Source organism: Theropithecus gelada, chromosome 7b (genome assembly GCF_003255815.1).
Source record: "Theropithecus gelada isolate Dixy chromosome 7b, Tgel_1.0, whole genome shotgun sequence".
Classification (NCBI taxonomy): domain Eukaryota; kingdom Metazoa; phylum Chordata; class Mammalia; order Primates; family Cercopithecidae; genus Theropithecus; species Theropithecus gelada.
The window spans coordinates 61,379,280-61,397,799 of NC_037675.1; the positions used below are offsets into that span (position 1 = coordinate 61,379,280).

The following is an 18,520-nucleotide window of genomic DNA, read 5'->3' on the forward strand; positions in this document are numbered from 1 at the left end:
GTATTGTTTTATTATGTTTCTTAGCTTCTTTGCATTGGGTTACAACATGCTCCTTTAGCTCAGCGAAGTTCGTTATTACCTTCTGAAGCCTACTTCTATCAATTCAGCCATCTCAGCCTCTGCCCAGTTCTGTGCCCTTGCTGGTTATTTAGTGTTGTGATCATTTGTAGGAGAAGAGGCACTTTGGCTTTTTGTGTTTTCAATGTTTTTGCGTTGATTTTTTTCTCTTTTCTAGGGGCTTATCTACTTTGATCTTTGAGACTGCTGACCTTTGAGTGGGGCTTTTGTGGGGTCATTTTTGTTGATGTTGTTGTCTGTTTGTTCTTAACAATCAGGCCACTAATTATTAGGAACCATAGGGCTGCTACAGTTTGCTGGGGGTGCACTCCAGACCCTAATTGCCTCCATTTTTCCCATGCCTGGAGGTATATCCAGTGAAGGCTGCAAAACAGCAAAGATGGCAACCTGCTCCTTCCTATGTAAGCTCCATCCCAAGGTGGTACTGACCTGTTGCTGGCCCAAACGCACCTGTAGGAGGTGTCTGGAGAACCCTGTTGGGACGTCTCACCCAGTCAGGAGGAACAGGATCAGGGACACACTTACAGGAATAGTCTGGCTGCTTTTGGTACAGCCAGTGTGCTGCATTGGTGAGAGACTCTTCCTTGTCTGGACCTCCTGGACTCTCCAGAGCCAGCAGGTTGGAAAAGCTGAGTCAACCAAACAACAGAGACACTGGCTGACTCTCTCCACAGGAGCTCCATCCCAAGGAGAGATCAGGGTTCAGTGCTTATATGTAAGCCTGGCTAGAGTGACTCAAGGCCCCCCACAAGGGGGTCCCACCCAGTCAGGAAGAATGGATCAGGGTGCCCCTTAAAGAAGCAGTCTGAGCATCATCTTGCAAAGCAGGTGTGTTGCAGTTGGGGGGAACCCTCCTTGTCCAGACCACCTGGACTCTCCAGAGATGGCGGGCTGGAACGCTGAGTTGACCAAACCACAAAAATGGCCGCCACCCCTTCCCAAGCTGCCTCTGGTTTCAGGCGGACTCACCCTTCCCCCAGGAACTGCCTCTGGTTTCAGGCAGACTCAGCTATTGCCCTTGGCTGGCTGGAATTCTAAGCCAGTGGGTCTTAACTTACGAGGTGCCATGAAACTGAGGCCTGCAGACTGACACTGCTTGGCTCCCTGGATTCAGCCCCCTTCCTAGGGGAATGTACAGACAGATCTGCTGCCTTGCCAGAATCCCGACTCTGGAGTATATAAAACTCCTGGGTCTCTGTGCCTAAGTAGCTACTCTGGCAAGACTCCACACTGCTCTGTGTAGCAGACCCAAAGCCCTGGAGACGTGAGCTCACAAGGGGATCTCCCCATCTGTGGGTTGCAAAGATCCATGGGAGAAGCATGGTTTCCTGGGCATGATGGCACACTCACCGCTTCCCTTGGCTGGGGATGGGGGTTCATTTGGCTCTGTGCCACTCCCATGTAGGCTGTCACCCCACCCTGCTTTTCTTTGTTCTCCATGGATTCAGTTGATTGCCTAGTCAGTCCCAGTGTGAGAACCTGGATATTTCAGTTGAAGGTGCTGAGTTCACTCACTGCTTTCACTCTTCTCTGTGAGCGCTGCAGACCGCAGCTGCTTCTTATCAGCCATCTTGGCCCACATTCAGGTCTTTTTTCTATATCCTTTCCACCACTGTATGCCTTTTAATTGGAACACTGAGATCATTTACAGTCAGTGTTATTATTCATATTAAGAACTTACTACTGCCATTTTGTTGCTTGCTTTCGTTGTTTTGTAACTCCTTCCTTTTTTACTGTCTTCCTTTGTGGATAAGTGATTTTCTTCTTTTTTAGTTAAGTGTTTTAATTTGTTGCTTTTATTTTTAATGAATCTGCTACAGGTTTTTGCATTGTGGTTACCATGAGCTTAAAAAAATTATACATATAACAAGTTATTTTAAACAGATGACAACTTATCTGAGAAGATAAATAATAGGAATGACCGGGTGTGGCGGCTCACACCTGTAATCCCAGAACTTTGGGACGATGAGGCAAGTGGATCTCCTGACATCAGGAGTTCAAGACCACCCTGACCCAACATGAAGAAACCCTGTCTCTACTAAAAATACAAAATTAGCCAGGCATAGTGGCACATGCCTGTAATCCCAGCTACTTGGGAGGCTAAGGCAGAAGAATCACTTGAACCCTGGAGGCAGAGGTTGCAGTGAGCTGAGATCATGCCATTGCACTCCAGCCTGGGCAACAAAGGCAAAACTCTGTCTCAAAAAACAAAAACAAAAACAAAACAAACAACAAAAAACCTAGGAAAAAAAAAACCAGAAACAAAGGAAAAAAACACACAAAAATTCTACACAACTCTATTCTCTGGCCCCCTAAATTTTAACTTTCTTTCAATTTACATGTTTTCATTTTGGGATTTTTGTTTTTTGGTTTTTTTTGTTTTTTTTTTTTTTTGAGATGGAGTCTGGCTCTGTCACCCAGGCTGGAGTGCAGTGGTACGATCTTGGCTTACTGCAACTTCCACCTCCCAGGTTCAAATAATTCTCCTGCTTCAGCCTCCTGAGTATCTAGATTTGGTCTTTTGAGGCAATTTTCTATATCTCGTACATGGTCTTCATTCCTTTTCATTCCTTCCCCTGCCCTGCCCCACCCCTGTAAATTTTCAAATAGCAAGTCTTTGAACTCATTGATTCTTTCCTCTGCTTGGTTATTCTGATGTTGAGAGCCTCTAAATTAGAGGTTTTCAGTTCAGCAAATTTATTTCTTAGTTCTAAGATTTCTATTTGATATTTTTTAATTATTTCAATTCCTTTGTTAAATTTTTCTGATAAATTTCTAAATTGCTTTTCTGAGTTATCTTGGAGACTACTGAATTTTCTTAAAATTACTATTTTGAATTATTGGTCAGAAGCTCGCAAATCACCATCTCTTTAGGGTCAGTCACTGGATTTTTGCTTTATCCTTTTGGGGAGGTCATGGGTCCCTGTCTACTATTATTTCTTGTGAGTATACATCTATGTCTTTGCATTGAAATATTAGTTATCTATTCCAGTTTTCTCTGTCCAGCTTGTTTTGCTTTTTATTAAATATATTTGTTTAGCAAATCTTCACTGTTAGGTTGCTGCCTGCCTTTTGGTTCTGGGTGGGGTGGCACTTTAAGGCCAAGTTCACCTCAGCTCTAGTAACTGGTCAGAGCACTGCCTATCTCAAATGAGGGGCATCCCAAAGGGATTATCCTGACAGTGTGGGAAGGCTTTTTAGGAGCTTGTGACAGGGGACCAGGGGAATGTACCTCCTGCAGCCACTTTTATTTGGCATCTACTTTGGCCAAGTTATAGAGCAGAGTTTCTGGGCTGGGGATGGTAGTCTTGCCTCCCCTGTTTGTCTCTGCCTATTCTCAGAGATATTTCTCCCTTCAGGCAGTCATGATGCTACCCACAGGTTAACACAATGACAGGTCTCCTGCTAGGGAGCCCGAGAAGATGGAGAAGCTGACTGATCACCTCCATTTTACTTTTTCCAGGGTATAAACCATGAGTTAAGGGCAGATTTTCTACGCAGTTGGTGTCTGGCAGGATTCCGTGGAGGGGTAGGGGGGCAAGAGGCATCATGTATGTGGAAGGCTGGTTCTCCTGCCATCTACTAAGAGTTTTTCCACTTCTCTGTGGCCCCGGGAACTGTCTTATCCTCATTCTTGAGCTCTGGGTTGTTGCTGGTGAAGATCTCAGCACTGTATATTTGTTTTCTGTTTTTTATTGGGGGTGAGAAGCCAGCTTGCCTCTTTGCTACCATTTTGGAACCAAAATCCTCTTGTGAATTTTTGAAATGTTCATCATATTCATGTTTTTGTCACCTTTTTAATACCTAAAATTGTCCATTTTTCTTTCTCTTTTTTATTGTTGATGAATCCTGCTACAGGCTTGTCTATTGTAATAATTTATTTAAAGAGCCATATTTTGGCTTCATCAAGTGTGTTATTATTTTGTTTTCTATTTCATTAATTTCCACTCTTTATTATTACCTTCTTTTACTTTGAGTTTGCTTTTCAAAAAAATTATTTTTGGGGGGATGGTGAGACAGGAGGATCTCTTGAGGGCAGGAGTTTGAGACCAGCCTAGACAACATAGCTAGATTTGTCTCCACAAAAAATTTCAAAATTAGCCAGGTGTGGTGGTGTGCAGCTGTAGATCTAGCTACTTGGGAGGCTGAGGTGGGAGAATCACTGGAGTCCAGAAATTCGAGGTTACAGTGAACTGTGACTGTATCACTGCACTTCAGCCTGGGCAACAGGGTGAGACCCTATCTCTTTAAAAGAAAGAAAGAAAGAAAATGAAAGGGAGGGAGGGAGGGAGGGACGGACGGAAGGAAGGAAGGAAGGAAGGAAGGAAGGAAGGAAGGAAGGAAGGAAGGAAGGAAGGAAGGAAGGAAGGAAGGAAGTCTTAAGTAGGATACCTAGCTCATTAATTTTCAGTTTCTTTTCAGAATCAGTCAATACATTTTAGGTTATAAACTGCTGCTTTAGCAACATCCTAAAAGTTTTGATATGTAATATTTTACTGCTTCTTATTTCTTAAAATCTACTCCCCAAAGCGTTTCTTCTTTAACTCATGAGTTACTGAGGGAGACATGAGTGTCTATATTAATTTCAAATCTATAGAGAATTTCTAGTTATCATTGTCGTTTATTTCTAATGTTATCATAATTTAGTCAGAGAAAACAATCAGAGGAAAACATAAATGTCTTGGTATTTATGAAATCTGCTTTGTGGTCTAGAATCCAATCAAGGTTTTTTTTTTTTTTTACTCGATTTTATGTATTAGCGATCTTTCTCCATTACTGTATATATAATCTACTATATTCTTTTTTTTTAAGATAGTTTTTTCATACTTTCTGGATAGTTTCTTTCTTATTTTGTTTCTTTTTGTTTGCTGCATACTATCTGTGTCAGCAATCCCAAAGATCACCCTCGTGATCACAGATTTGCTAGGGGGACTCATGGGACTCAACATATAATTGTACTCATGGCTAAGACTTATTACAGTGACATAATAAGGATACACAGCCAGATGATAAGGGAAGGAGACACAGGGAGATTCTGGAGGAATCCATGGACAGGCTTTCTTATGCTCCTTCTCTTCCACAAGGAGTCACACAGAGCACACTCTTCACACAGCGAGAAAAATGCTGCAACTTCTATGTTATGTTTTTGCCCAAGGTAGTCCATTAGAGACTCAGCATTCAATGATTTTGTTGGGGGATGGTTACACAGGCACCCTTTTCCTATCATGTACCAAAATTCCAGACCCCAGAAAGAAATGAGGTAGAGCATAAATCATATTGTTCGTATTAATAGTCCAGGCACAGTAAACTCCCCTTATCAATTAAGGAATGGTGGGAACACTCACAAAACACCAAATACCTAACACCAGCAATAGCTATCCTTGCAAGCAGACCCTTCTGAAGTTAACAACCTCAAGCCAACTTTGTTATATCCCTCTCAAATTTTTAGAGTAGGTTGATACTATGAAGAGATGGATCATATAGTTCAGTAGGTGTGTGTTGAATTAATTAGATAGTGCCTGTGGGAAAATATAAGTTTCAAAATAGTTACTTTTAAGTGAACTTCCCTAATGTAATCCTATTAATGAGTTTGGATTGCCTGTAGTTAGTGAACAATACTGTTACTTTAAAAGGAGGCTGAACCTCTAAATGGTAGTCATAATTTTAAAAAGAATTATTTATTTGACATAATAGGAAATTGAGTAATTTTTCAAAAAGGTAGCTTATTATCTGTAGCATCTATTACTATAAGTTAGCTATTATTTGTCCTCTTTGTTGCCTATGTTAAATTTCCTTCTCTATACAGGTTAATCTTTGAAATAAAAGTTTTGTGGGAATAAATTGTTATGTTTAACTTTATTCAGATTTGTAGAAAAATGCTACATCGCCACATGCTCATATTTCGACTGCCTAACTTACAGATGTTAGATGGAAGTCCTGTGAATTCAGATGATAGGGCAAAAGCTGAATTTCACCTCGCTGAACTACAAGCAAAGAAAAATTCGGTAATAATTATATTATTTACAATTTTCCTTCTGAAGCACATTAATTATTAGTAAATGAACATTTTATTATATCTTTTGATTCAAATGTTTAAACCTATGGTGTTTTTGATGAGGATGATCTTAGTATCTATTTAGTGATTACTATCAAAGGCAGCTTGATTTGGTGAATAGAGGATGCATGCACACACACACATACACACACATACATATATAAGTCAGGGAGCATCCTTTTCTTAATAGCATACTTCATACTCTGACATAAGGGAAGTTATTTAATATTTGTATGCTCAATATGTCAGATGATGCTAGAACACAGGAAACTATAACATATCACTTTCATAAATAGAAACTAACAATAAAACTATTTCCATTTAGGCACACAGAAAGGGAAGGAAGGAATTCTGAATTCAACTCTCTGGATTGTGTAGTTTATCTAAGAAAGGAGATGTGTCCCTCTATCTGTGTGTTTTGTCAGGATAATTGGGCTTTTTACTCAGGAGCCCTAAAATGTATCTGATCATGGTAGGAAAGAGATTAAAAGAGAGAAGAAATAATAAAAGCATGTCATTTGAAAATTCCGTCTTTGACCACCTAGTTTCTTCATGACCATCTTCTAAAGACTAAATTTAACACAGAAAATCTATGGTTTTTGAACAGAGAGGTCACATTGTTAGAATGCTGTGGTTTGAGAAAAAAAGAGGCTGGAAGGGGAAGGGAAACCAGCTAAGAGGCTTTTAAAATAATCCAAGAGAGATGTTATGAAGACCTGGACCACAGTAGAGAATATAAATGAATCTCTGATGTAAGTGAAAACCAGAAACCAAGGACATTAGAGTCTATGAACAGAGGTGACTTTAAAAACATTATACTGAATAGGAAAGAGCTAGGACTACCATACATGCTCTAACGGACTTTCACTGAACTCACCAGATTAATTCCAGTGACACTCCCAATTCTAGAACACACTCAACTTTTGATACTTGAGGCTCCTCTCTAGTCCACTTCTGCCTTCAGCAGTACCTTCATATACTTATCAAGAGCTAACTGTATGTCAGTTCTTTTTATTTTAAACAAACACAGGAACTCTAAGTGCAAATTTTAAATTATTATTTCTATTTGTCTATGAAAACCAAATGGAATACTTTGGAAAGTCTGGATAAAGAGCACTCTCTGTCTCCTCACCCCTTCCAACACCCTCCCCTATAGGATCAAATTAGATGTGGGAGAAAAAAACAAAATATGAAGAAAATGATAAAGATGCAGAGAAAACATGTAAGGAAATTATTTTTAAAAGCTAGACAAATTCAAAGTTCGGATCTTTTCCACATGCCTTTAAATTCTCACTACTTTAAAGAAACCAAAACTGGAAATTGTAGACAAAATAAGATTATGATGTCTCCAAAAACAATCACATAAAAAATACCAATCAAGGGACCCTTGCCTACAGAAAAAGCCTTGGTCCTTCATCAAAAGATTGATGAATGCATGTACTTTTACATATATTTTTAAGATGAATATCAATTAGACAATGATTCCCCTACTTTTTTTTTTTTTTTTTTTTTTTTTTTAGACGAAGTCTCGCGCTGTTGCCCAGGCTGAAGTGCAGTGGCATGATCTTGGCTCACTATAACCTCTGCCTCCCGACTTCAATTGATTCTCCTGCCTCAGCCTCCCGAGTAGCTGGGACTACAGGCATGTGCCACCATACCAGGCTAATTTTTGTATTTTTAGTAGAGATGAGGTTTCACCATGTTGGCCAGGCTAGTGGCAAACTCCCGACCTTGGGCAGTCCACCCACCTTGACCTCCCAAAGTGCTGGGATTACAGGCTTGAGCCACTACACCTGGCCCCCTTACTTTTTTATTAACTCTTTTAAAATAATCTTGACATTTTTTGATTAACCAAAGGGCTTCTATTATAGGTCAAAGTGGCTACAGAGACTTGTGTGACTTAAAAAGTTGTACAATGTTTTAAAAAGATTATTTAGTTTAGGCAAAGGAAATTGATTCATTTATGGACTATATCTACAAATTTTTTTCTAAAAACTATGGTTTCCAAAAAGAAATTTAGCCATTGATCTATATGATGTAACAAAAAAAGTGCATCATTTAATGCCATCTACTCAAATCCTTGTCACAGGCCCCAGTCTTTCAAAAGAGAGCAAATGGTCAAATAAAATTTAGTTCAGTGATTTAAGATGATTTCTTTCCTTTTCCCTTTTTTATATTCCTGAAGCAGGTCACTTCTTGAAAAATGTATGCCACCTGTATTAGTTTCATATTGCTGCTACAACAAATTACCACAAATTTAGTGGCTTAAAATAACATACTGTCTTACAGTTTTGAAGGTCAGGAGTCTGAAAACCGGTATTAAAGGACTAAAATTAAAAATACTTGCAGGGGCCAGGCTTGGCGGCTCATGCCTATAATTCCACCACTCTGGGAAGCTGAGGCAGGTGGATCACTCGAGCCCATGAGTTCGAGTGCAGCCTGGGCAACATGGCAAAACCCTGTCTCTACAAAAAAAAAAAGAATTAGCCAGGCATGATGGCACATGTCTGTAGTACCAGCTACTCAGGAGGCTAAGGTGGGAGGATTTCTTGAGCCTGGGAGGTGATGGTTGCAGTGAGCCAAGATCGTGCCAATGCACTCCAGCCTGGGTAAAAAAGAAAGACCCTGTCTTGGAAAAAAAAAAAAAAAAAAAGATTGGCAGGGCTGCATTTTTTCTGGAAGCTCTAGGAGAGAATTTACTCTTTGCCATTACCAGCATCTAGAGGCCATCCGCATTCTTTGGCTCTTGGCTGTCATCCAGCAATGCCATCACTTAGACCTCTGCTTCCATGATCACTTCCCCTTCTCTCTGACCTTCTGCCTCCTTCTACCTCGATAATTCAGGATAATTTCCCCATCTCAAAACCCTTAATCACACCTGCAAAGTACTTTGCCATGTAAGGCAAGGTTCACAGGTTTTGGGAATTAGGATGTAGATATGTTTGGGGGAGGGGCATTATTCTTCCTGCCATACCACTTATGTGAGGGCTCCAGTGAAAGACCTACGAAATTACCATATAAAAATTCATAAATTCTGTTTTAAGGTAATGCAGGCTAAATTGAAAAGACATAAAATAACCACTTAGAACTTTGACGATCGCAGTTTTCATATAAAATTCTTTAAACGTTGGTTTAATTTAGCATTTAATTTGGCATAACTCAAAATTCAACCAATAATTAATACTTTACTAAGGGGTTTGTTTGTCGGCTGTTCTTTTCTATTTATCATATAGTGAACTCAGATATTCCCCTTACAGTACTATGATGTCATCTTCAGTTATTCTAGATACATATTCTTGCTATTTAAATCAGTGCTATACATAGGAATTTAACCATCTTTCCACTTAGTTATTCTGTATGTAAATACTTCATTAAAATTATTTTTTATTTGTCTATATATGGTTAGTAAAATAAAGGGGATATTTGAAATCTTTATTTTAGAGAATTTTTTTTAGATTCAACACTAATTATTTTCAGGACTAGAACAAAATCAAGCCATTATTTCTTTTAACTAGCTGTTCAGGAGACTCAAGTCCAGAAAACTTCTGAAGTTTATCAGTCAAATGTGTTTGTCTTTGTCTTAGTTGCTACTGGCCTTTCTTTTTAACAGCAAATATGGAGGAAATAAATGAAATCTAAAGTTCTTTTAAACCAAAATATTTTGGGGGTTTAGTTTCAGAAGAAAATTTGACAGCATTCTAGATTAGTGATGGGAAAAAACTCCCAGAAAGGAATTCATTAGGGAATTTAGGACTGACCAGCTTTAGTAAAAGGACTAATACCTTAGCATTCATTATAAAGCAGCATTCTTGGTAACACTTACTGAAGTATGAGATTAAATAGGTAATTTTACACAAACAGAAAAGGCCTCCATCTCTAAATAAGCTGAATCGTACGTTCAGAATTCACACGTATAAACGAGGTCAGTCTTAACGAAAGCAGAGAAGGCATACATTTCTAGGGGAAGCAAGAGTCTCCTGCCTAAAATATTTTTCTCCTCTATTTGCTGATTCCTGAAATTCTTACAAAAGTCCCTTATTCCTCAGCAGGTGTGAAATGTAAATACTATTTAGAGAGTTTTACTACATTCACTAAAATTGATTATCATAAGATGCTTTTCTTAACTCCCATTATATTTACTGTTTGTTCTGAAAACTAATTAACTGCAAGTCATCTGATTAGGTAATGTGAAAAACATAAAGATTTCGAAAAACAACTTTTACCTTCCAGAAATTCTATTCACACAAAAAAAGAAAAAGCATTACAATGGGGAAGTTTTAATTCTTATGTTCTTAGTTCCATACTTACCTTGTTAAGACTCTTTGGAAAGGGCGAGTTGCTGTTAAGCACTAGATTCTAATGATGGTACAATGCAGTCTGAAAAAAAAAAAAGAACACAAGGTTCTGAGGGAGGTTTACTCCCCAAAAAGCTCTGCTGATTTTACAGGTTTTACCTAGTACCAATTCTGAGTTTAGGCAAGCAGTTAGCTCCTGACTAAAAAAAAACCTTGATTGTCAACTCGGACTTATTATAAGGATTAAGCCTATTGATCTGAGTTTTGGAGATGAGATGTTATTAACTTTTATTTTATTATGTAGCTTATTCCTGTTACCCACTGTCCTATGGATGGCAGATCATTTGGCCAAGTGAAAACTCCTCCCATAAAGGTAACAAATGTAATTCTGCCTAGTGGATTCAGCCATTGCTTGGGATCTGACGTCACTTTAACTCCTGAAGTTGAAGGTATTTTGACAAAGAATTTCAGATAGAATGTAAAAGAATCACTTCATTTGAAATAAAAATATCACTTTAATTTCTAATATTACTTAAAATTCCTTTTCACTTACATTTCCTAAAATTGCATGTTTGTTCAAGTTTCCTGTGGCCATTTTGATTTCAGAGATTATAGTTTTATTATTTTTAGTTTTATTATAGCTTTTTTTGTACTCAGCTACTAGTATGTTGTGACTAAACATTTGCTTACTTGCAATGTGAACTTTGTGATACTTGAACAGTTATTTCCTGACATATCTTTCCAAAGCTTTTATTTCATTTCATGGATGTCAGAGCAAACAACTACTAAAAGCAGTTCATTAGTGCATCCTGCTAAAAGTGGAAATCAGAGGTGTAAAAGCATAACAGAATCCTGGGGTACAAAGGATATTTTGCAGAGAGATCTCACTTTCCTCTTGAAATCATAAGAAAATATTCATTAAGCAAATACTAGAGAAGAGCTTCAAGAGGTGGAGTTTTAAAACAGGGAGTATATTAAAAGAACAAGCATGGAAGCAGTTTATTCTGCTGTATAAGTTTTAGTTCAAGTTTAGAATAAGCCTGTTCCCTAATTCCACATCTTTTCTGGTTATCATTTTGGCAAAATTGGGGGTAACTACTCCTTCTCTGAGGGCTTACCTCTTCCATTCCTTCTGACTTCTCATTTGATCTCAGACCACTCTTAGACAATAAAACTGAACATCACAATAATTATAAAATGATCTAAGAGCCTACTATAAAAAATAGCAGATTGTTCCATGTGATTAAAGTTTTTTAAAGAAACCCAGTGAAAAACAAACCAGCATAATTTACTCCATTAAGATGTTATATTTTGTCTCATTTTTCATACTTATATGTCATTATGACTTCCAGGTTTTAATAACAATGAAGATTGTTATGCTTTTGTCTACAACAAAGATTGTTATGCTTTTGTCTACAGTAAAATTGGGCATATCAAATTGTTATTACCTCGTTAACAGAACAAAGTCATCTTCAGGAATGTCATTATCTTTTTATATTTTTTAATAGTTTAACCCTGAATTCATCTTCATAACTTACTTCTCAGATACTAACTTACTTCTCAGGTAAAAGCATACTTTGTCTTACTGCATTTCACAGATACTGAGTTTTTTACAAATTGTAGGTTTGTGACAACCCTGCATCAAGCAAGTCTATTGATGCCATGTTTCCAACAACATGTGCTCACTTTGTGTCTTTATCATATTTTGGTAATTCTCTTACTATTTCAAACTTTTTCATTATTATTATATTTGTTATGGTGATCTGTGATCAGTAATCTTTTTAAGTCAATTAATAACCCTATAATGACCTCTAAGGAAGGAAGAATCTCACATCTCTCACTTTAAATCAAAAGCTAGAAATGATTAAGCTTAGTGAGGAAGCCATGTTGAAAGCCAAGACAGGTTGAAAGTTAGGCCTTTTGTATCAAATAGATAGCCAAGCTGTGAATGCAAAGGAAAAATTCTTGAAGGAAATTAAAAATGCAACTCCAAGGAACACATGGATGATAAGAGATTGAAACAATCTTATTGCTTATATGGATAAAGTGGTCTGGATAAGATATCAACCAGCCACAACATTCCCTTAAGCCAAAGCCTAATCCAGAGACCCTAACTCTCTTCAAGTCTATGAAGGCTGAAAGTGGTGAGAAAGCTGCAGAAGAGACGTTTGAAGCTAGCAAAGGCTGCTTCATGAGGTTTAAGGAAAGAATCATGAACTATTGTATCAGACAACATAAAAGTGTAAGGTGAACCAGCAAGTGCTGATATAGAAGCGGCTGCAAGTTATCCAGAAGATCTAGCTAGGATCATTGATGAAAGTGGCTACACTAAAAAAGAGATTTTCAATGTAAATGAAACAGCTTTACAGAACAAGATGCCATCTAGGACCTTCATAGCTAGAAAGGAGAAGTCAATGTCTGGCTTCAAAGCTTCAAAGGACAGTCTGACTGTCTTCTTAGGGGCTAGTGCAGCTGGTGACTTTAAGTTGAATACATTGCTCAACTTAAATAAACCATTGCTCAACCATTGTAAAACTCCTAGGGCTCTTAAGAATTATGTTAAATCTACTGTGTCTATGCTCTATCAATCTATGCTCTATCAATGTACAAAGCTTGAATAACAGCACATCTGTTTACAGCATGGTTTACTAAGTATTTTAGCTGACTATGGAGACCTAGTGCTGAGAAAAAGATTGCTTTCCGAAGACTACTGCTCACTGACAATATACCTAGTCACCTACTAATTCTGATGGAGAAGTAAAAAGAGATGAATGTTGTTTTCATGCCTGCTAACACAACATCCATGCTGCAGCCAATGGATCAAGGAGTAATTTCAAGTATTATGATTTAAGAAATATATTTTGTAAGGCTGTTCTAACTACCATAGATAGTGATTCCTGGCCGGGAGTGGTGGCTCACGCTTGCAATCCCAGCACTTTGGGAGACCAAGGCAGATCACAAGGTCAGGAGATCGAGACCATCCTGGCTAACACGGTGAAACCCCATCTCTACTAAAAATACAAAAAAATTAGCCAGGCGAGGTGGTGGGCGCCTGTAGTCCCAGCTACTCGGGAGGCTGAGGCAGAAGAATGGTGTGAACCCAGAAGGCAGAGCTTGCAGTGAGCCGAGATCGCGCCACTGCACTGCAGCCTGGGTGACAGAGCAAGACTCTGTCTCAAAAAAATAAAATAAAATAAAATAAAACAAAATAAAATAGTGATTCCTCTGATGGATATGGGCAAAGTAAATTGAAGACCTTCTGGAAAGGATTCACCATTTTAGACGCCATTAAAAACATTTTTAATTCATGAGAGGAGGTCAAAATAGCAACCCTAATGGGAGTTTGGATGACTTTGAGGGGTTCAGGACTTCAGTGAAGGAAGTAACTGCAGATGTGTGGAAACAGCAAGAGAACTAGAAGTGGAGCCTGAAGATGTGACTGAATTGCTGCAATCTCATGATCAAACTCGAATGGATGAGGAGTTGCTTCTTATGGATGAGCAAAGAAAGTGGTTTCTTGAGATGGAATTTACTCCTGGTGAAATGCTGTGAACACTGTAGAAATGACAACAAAGGATTTAGAATATTACAAACTTAGTTGATGGAGCAGTGGCAGAGTTTGAGAGAACTGACTCCAATTTTGAAAGAACTACTGTGGGGAAAGTGCTATCAAACATCACGTTGTACACAGAAATCTTTCATGAAGGGAAGACTTGATCTATGCAGCAAACTCCATTGTTGTATTATGTTAAGAAATTGCCACAGTCATCCCAGCCTTCAGCAGCCACCACCCTGATTGGTCAGCAGTCAACAACACTGAGACAAGACCCTCCAACAGCAAAAAGATTACAACTCACTGAAGGTTCACATGTTCATTAGCATTTTTTAGCAATAAAGTATTTTTAAATTAAGGTATGTACAGTGTTTTTTTAAAACATAATGCTTCTGCACACTTAATAGACTACACTATAGTTGTAAACATAACTTTTGTATGTCCTGGGAAACCAAAAAAATGTATGTGACTCACTTTATCGCAATGGTCTGGAACCACACCCACAGTATTTTCGAGGTATGCCTGCTACTTTCTTCAAGATTTGTTATGTGCTGAAAAAGTCCTGCAATCTCTTTCCTATTTTTTGACTGTGCTGCCCCAATTTTTAAAAGTATAATCACTTTATCTGCACATTTATTATAGCATGCAGGTCTGGATATTTATATGTTTAAAATATTATCTAGGAAAAATCAAACTGATTCACTACCTCACAGAAATTTAAGCCACATCAAGTGCTAAAAATACATCCTAATTCTATATTTTTATTTGAAATTTTAAACTCACTTTATGAAACATGTATAGCATATATTCAGCTGAAGGACAACCAAACTATATTGCTTAATGCTTATGTTAATGTTTCCCACTGTTTCATAATTTTAATTTTTCAAATTTCTAATTTCTAATTTCAGACAAAAAAAACAAGAATGCTGGGATTCTGACAAATAATCCTCGGAGCATCCATGCAGAAATCGCTTTCCAGCAACTCAGAGGGATAGGTATCTCTCCATCTGTTTTATCACATCAGAATATTGCATCTCCGACTGCACAAATATACCAGAGCAACCAAGATGAGAGAAGGTAAAGCTATTTTCTCTGTGTCTTAATATTTCTTATCATTAAAAAACTACTCTCCATCGAGTTGATGGGTGCAGCACACCAACAAGGCACAAGTATACATATGTAACAAACCTGCACGTTATGCACATGTACCCTACAACTTACAGTATAATAATAATAAATAAATTTAAAAAAAAAAAAAAAACAAGAAATATTGTTATGTACTCTTATATATTTACTCTGGGAACTAGAAAAAAACTGTCAGATAGCATAAGGCTTCTTAATTACCACATTCACCAAACCTTTCCCAAAGTCTGGTGTATTTACATAATAATTGAAAAAGGCTGAGAAATGGCTATGAAGGTCAAATAATTCAGAGTACTAGTGCTCACTAGTGAGGGAACAATGAAATAGCTACATGGGAACTACTTTAATTGTATCCTCTACCAACTCTGCTCACTGAATTTGCAAAGCAGTTCGCTTTAAACAGCAGATAAATTCAACTCTCTGAAATCGTGAAGGCTAAGAATTTTGTAAATTCTTCCAATTTTTCTTTAAAATTCCTACTTGCCTCCTTCTCCAGTCTGAATCTAGCCTTAGAGCCCAGCTCAAAGCCTAAGAACCTTGCTAGTTCTCATTAAGAATACACTCTTCTGCTCAACACTTGACTTCTTAGAGTCCACCTGTCCCCCATTTTCCTGGCATCCATGCTCCTGCTCATCTGTTAAAATGACCTACTCCAGCAGCAGATCTAGCTCTTGCTGCACTGACTCTTCCTGATGTAATCAGCCATGTCCCACTGAGTCCACAGTTTTTGTTTGTTTGTTTGTTTGTTTGTTTTGAGACAGAGTTTCACTCTTGTTTTCCAGGCTGGAGTACAATGGCACAATCTTGGCTCACTGCAACCTCCACCTCTTGGGTTCAAGCAATTCTCCTGCCTCAGCCTCCTGAGTAGCCGGGATTACAGGCATGTGCCGCCATGCCCGGCCAATTTTTAGTAGAGACAGGGTTTCACCATGTTGGCCAGGCTGGTCTTGAACTCCTGACCTCAGGTGATCCACCTGCCTCAGTCTCCCAAAGTGCTGGGATTACAGGTGTGAGCCACCACTGGGATCATTTTATCTTTTTGAAATTGCACACATCTAAAATACAGAAATTATTTATTGCAGAATTACCTTAAGTTAGCTGATCCATTACAAAATTAAGTCACCACTATTCGACTAATTAAATCTTACTTCTTGCAGAATTTCTGGGAGCAACTTTCCAAGATCAAATCGAATGTAACTGCCTAAAGAGAAATGAGCATACACCAAGAAACTTAACTGTTTAGTAGTTGTACAAAAACTAGCTGACAGAGGTCAGTTAAAAAAAGAAAAAAAAAGATAATCATGTTACTTAAGTTACTGAAGCACTTCAGTTCCATATGAAGATAATCTATTACCCTTCATGAACTTGATTTAATATCACCTCTCTTAAACTTTCTTTATGGTTATCTTCAGTTATTTGTTTAAATTTCTATATCATAAAAATCATGAACTATTACATCAGACAACAATCTGAAAAGATAAAAGTGACATGAAACAAAGTCCAGAGAACTGAATGCTTAGTTCTGGTATTAGAAACATTTAGTCATGAAACATCATTATGGCATGTCATAGGAAGACACTAAGAAAAGATAACTTTAGGAAATAGGCATACTTTCATTTGTAGAGTATCTGTTCATTTGAGATTACATAAAACTAAAGCACATTTCTTACCAAACGCAACTATTACTAAAGCAAGATGAGTTTTGCTAGTTGAACTACAGATTGGTTTTTAGGACTGTATTTTTTTTTTAAAAATACCCTCAAACCAGATCTGCCCTCAAAACTGTTTAGAGATGCAAATTGTGGGCATCAATAGTAGTTTCTAAATGTGGCTAACTATGGGTGCAACCAGTCCTTCATGCTCTAAGAATAAAAAAAGAGCCTGATTTCATATACAAATCACTAATTACACCTACAGTGATATAATTTTACAAGTAGTTTCAGGTTGAAGAGAACACGTATCCAAACTGAGTGGACACATTTAAAAATATGACCTTCGATAATTATATTTCACCAAAAAGAACTTTTCTAAACTATTACATTGCATAGTACTAGGACATATCACAAATTAATCAAATGTAGTTATGAATTTGCTCGTTACAGTTATTTAAATTGATAACCAAATTGCCAGTCATATTTTGATGTAAATGAGCTCCATGATTCATGAAGTATTCTATTTAAAATGTTAAAGTTATTGGTTCAACAGTACATGTAGTTTCATAATATTTTATACTTTTCTTACACGAAAATAAATTACTTTAACTAAAATATGTAGACTTTATAATCTGTCTGGAAATAGTTTTAAAGGTATTTTGGAGATGATATAATTCCAATATCTATGCAACAATTTTGTATTTTTATTTTTCAAATGTTGTATGTCTATAATTTAATCATGTAATATTTAAAATTTCAAACCTAATTACAGATTGATTTTGCTCTTCGTAATGTGTGGTTTTTAAACAACTATTACACTTAGATGGAAATAGGATCTTTTGTTTAAAAACAACTGTGCAGTTCTTAAGATGTCCAGAAGATGTCTTTGTTGCCCTTTAGTTTTGACAACTGCTTTTATTACAGTGTTGTGACAGTCTACTCTTCACTATTTATTACTAAATTGGCACATCTGTTTTTTTCTTTTATGATTACATATACATTAAATGCTGAAAATATGTTACTTTTATAATGGAAAGTGTCTTAAAATAACTAAGTGGGAAAATAAATGTAATAGGTTTCACTGCAGAAAAATGTTCAGAATAGAAATACATAAAGCAGAAAAAACATAACTTACACTGTATTCACTTACCATTTTGGCATATTTTCTCTTAGCTATATTTCCTATGGACTTTTAATACATTTGAGATCTTCATGTGATTTTTATGTACACATTGTTAAATTTTGAGCCATTTATAATTCTTATAAATTGTTAATTAAATTTCATCTGAGCCGGGTGTGGTGGCTCACACCTGTAATCCCACACTTTGGGAGGCCGAGGCAGGCAGGCAGATCACAAAATCAGAAGTTCAAGATCAGCCTGGCCAATATGGTGAAACCCCATCTCTACTAAAAATACAAAAATTAGCCAGGCGTGGTGGTGCGTGCCTGTAGTCCCAGCTACTAGGGAGGCTGAGGCAGACAAATTGAGCGAGACTCCATCTCAAAAAAAAAAGAAAATTCATCTAAATTTCTGAGTAGCTGGGATTATACCACCATGTCAGGTGCAGTGGCTCACGCCTGTAATCCCAGCACTTTGGGAGGCCAAGGCGGGCGTATCACCTGAGGTCAGGAGTTCAAGACCAGCCTGGCCAACAAGGCAAAGTCCCATCTCTACAAAAAATACAAAAATTAACTTGGAATGATGGCACACACCTGTAATCCCAGCTACTTAGGAGGCTAAGGC

General features: G+C 37.5%; 1 protein-coding gene across 1 annotated transcript in view; it reads left to right on the top strand.

The window, feature by feature from the left end:
- LRRC9 (leucine rich repeat containing 9) overlaps nucleotides 1-16,518 on the top strand; it is a 139,046-nt gene extending 122,528 nt beyond the window's left edge. Inside the window, exons 30-33 of the mRNA XM_025392508.1 lie at nucleotides 5,943-6,083; nucleotides 10,733-10,877; nucleotides 14,890-15,058; nucleotides 16,282-16,518. Coding sequence (XP_025248293.1) covers nucleotides 5,943-6,083; nucleotides 10,733-10,877; nucleotides 14,890-15,058; nucleotides 16,282-16,321 — 495 coding nt within the window. The 3' untranslated portion in view covers nucleotides 16,322-16,518. The remainder of the gene's footprint in view (nucleotides 1-5,942; nucleotides 6,084-10,732; nucleotides 10,878-14,889; nucleotides 15,059-16,281) is intronic.
- Nucleotides 16,519-18,520: the final 2,002 nt, after the last annotated feature.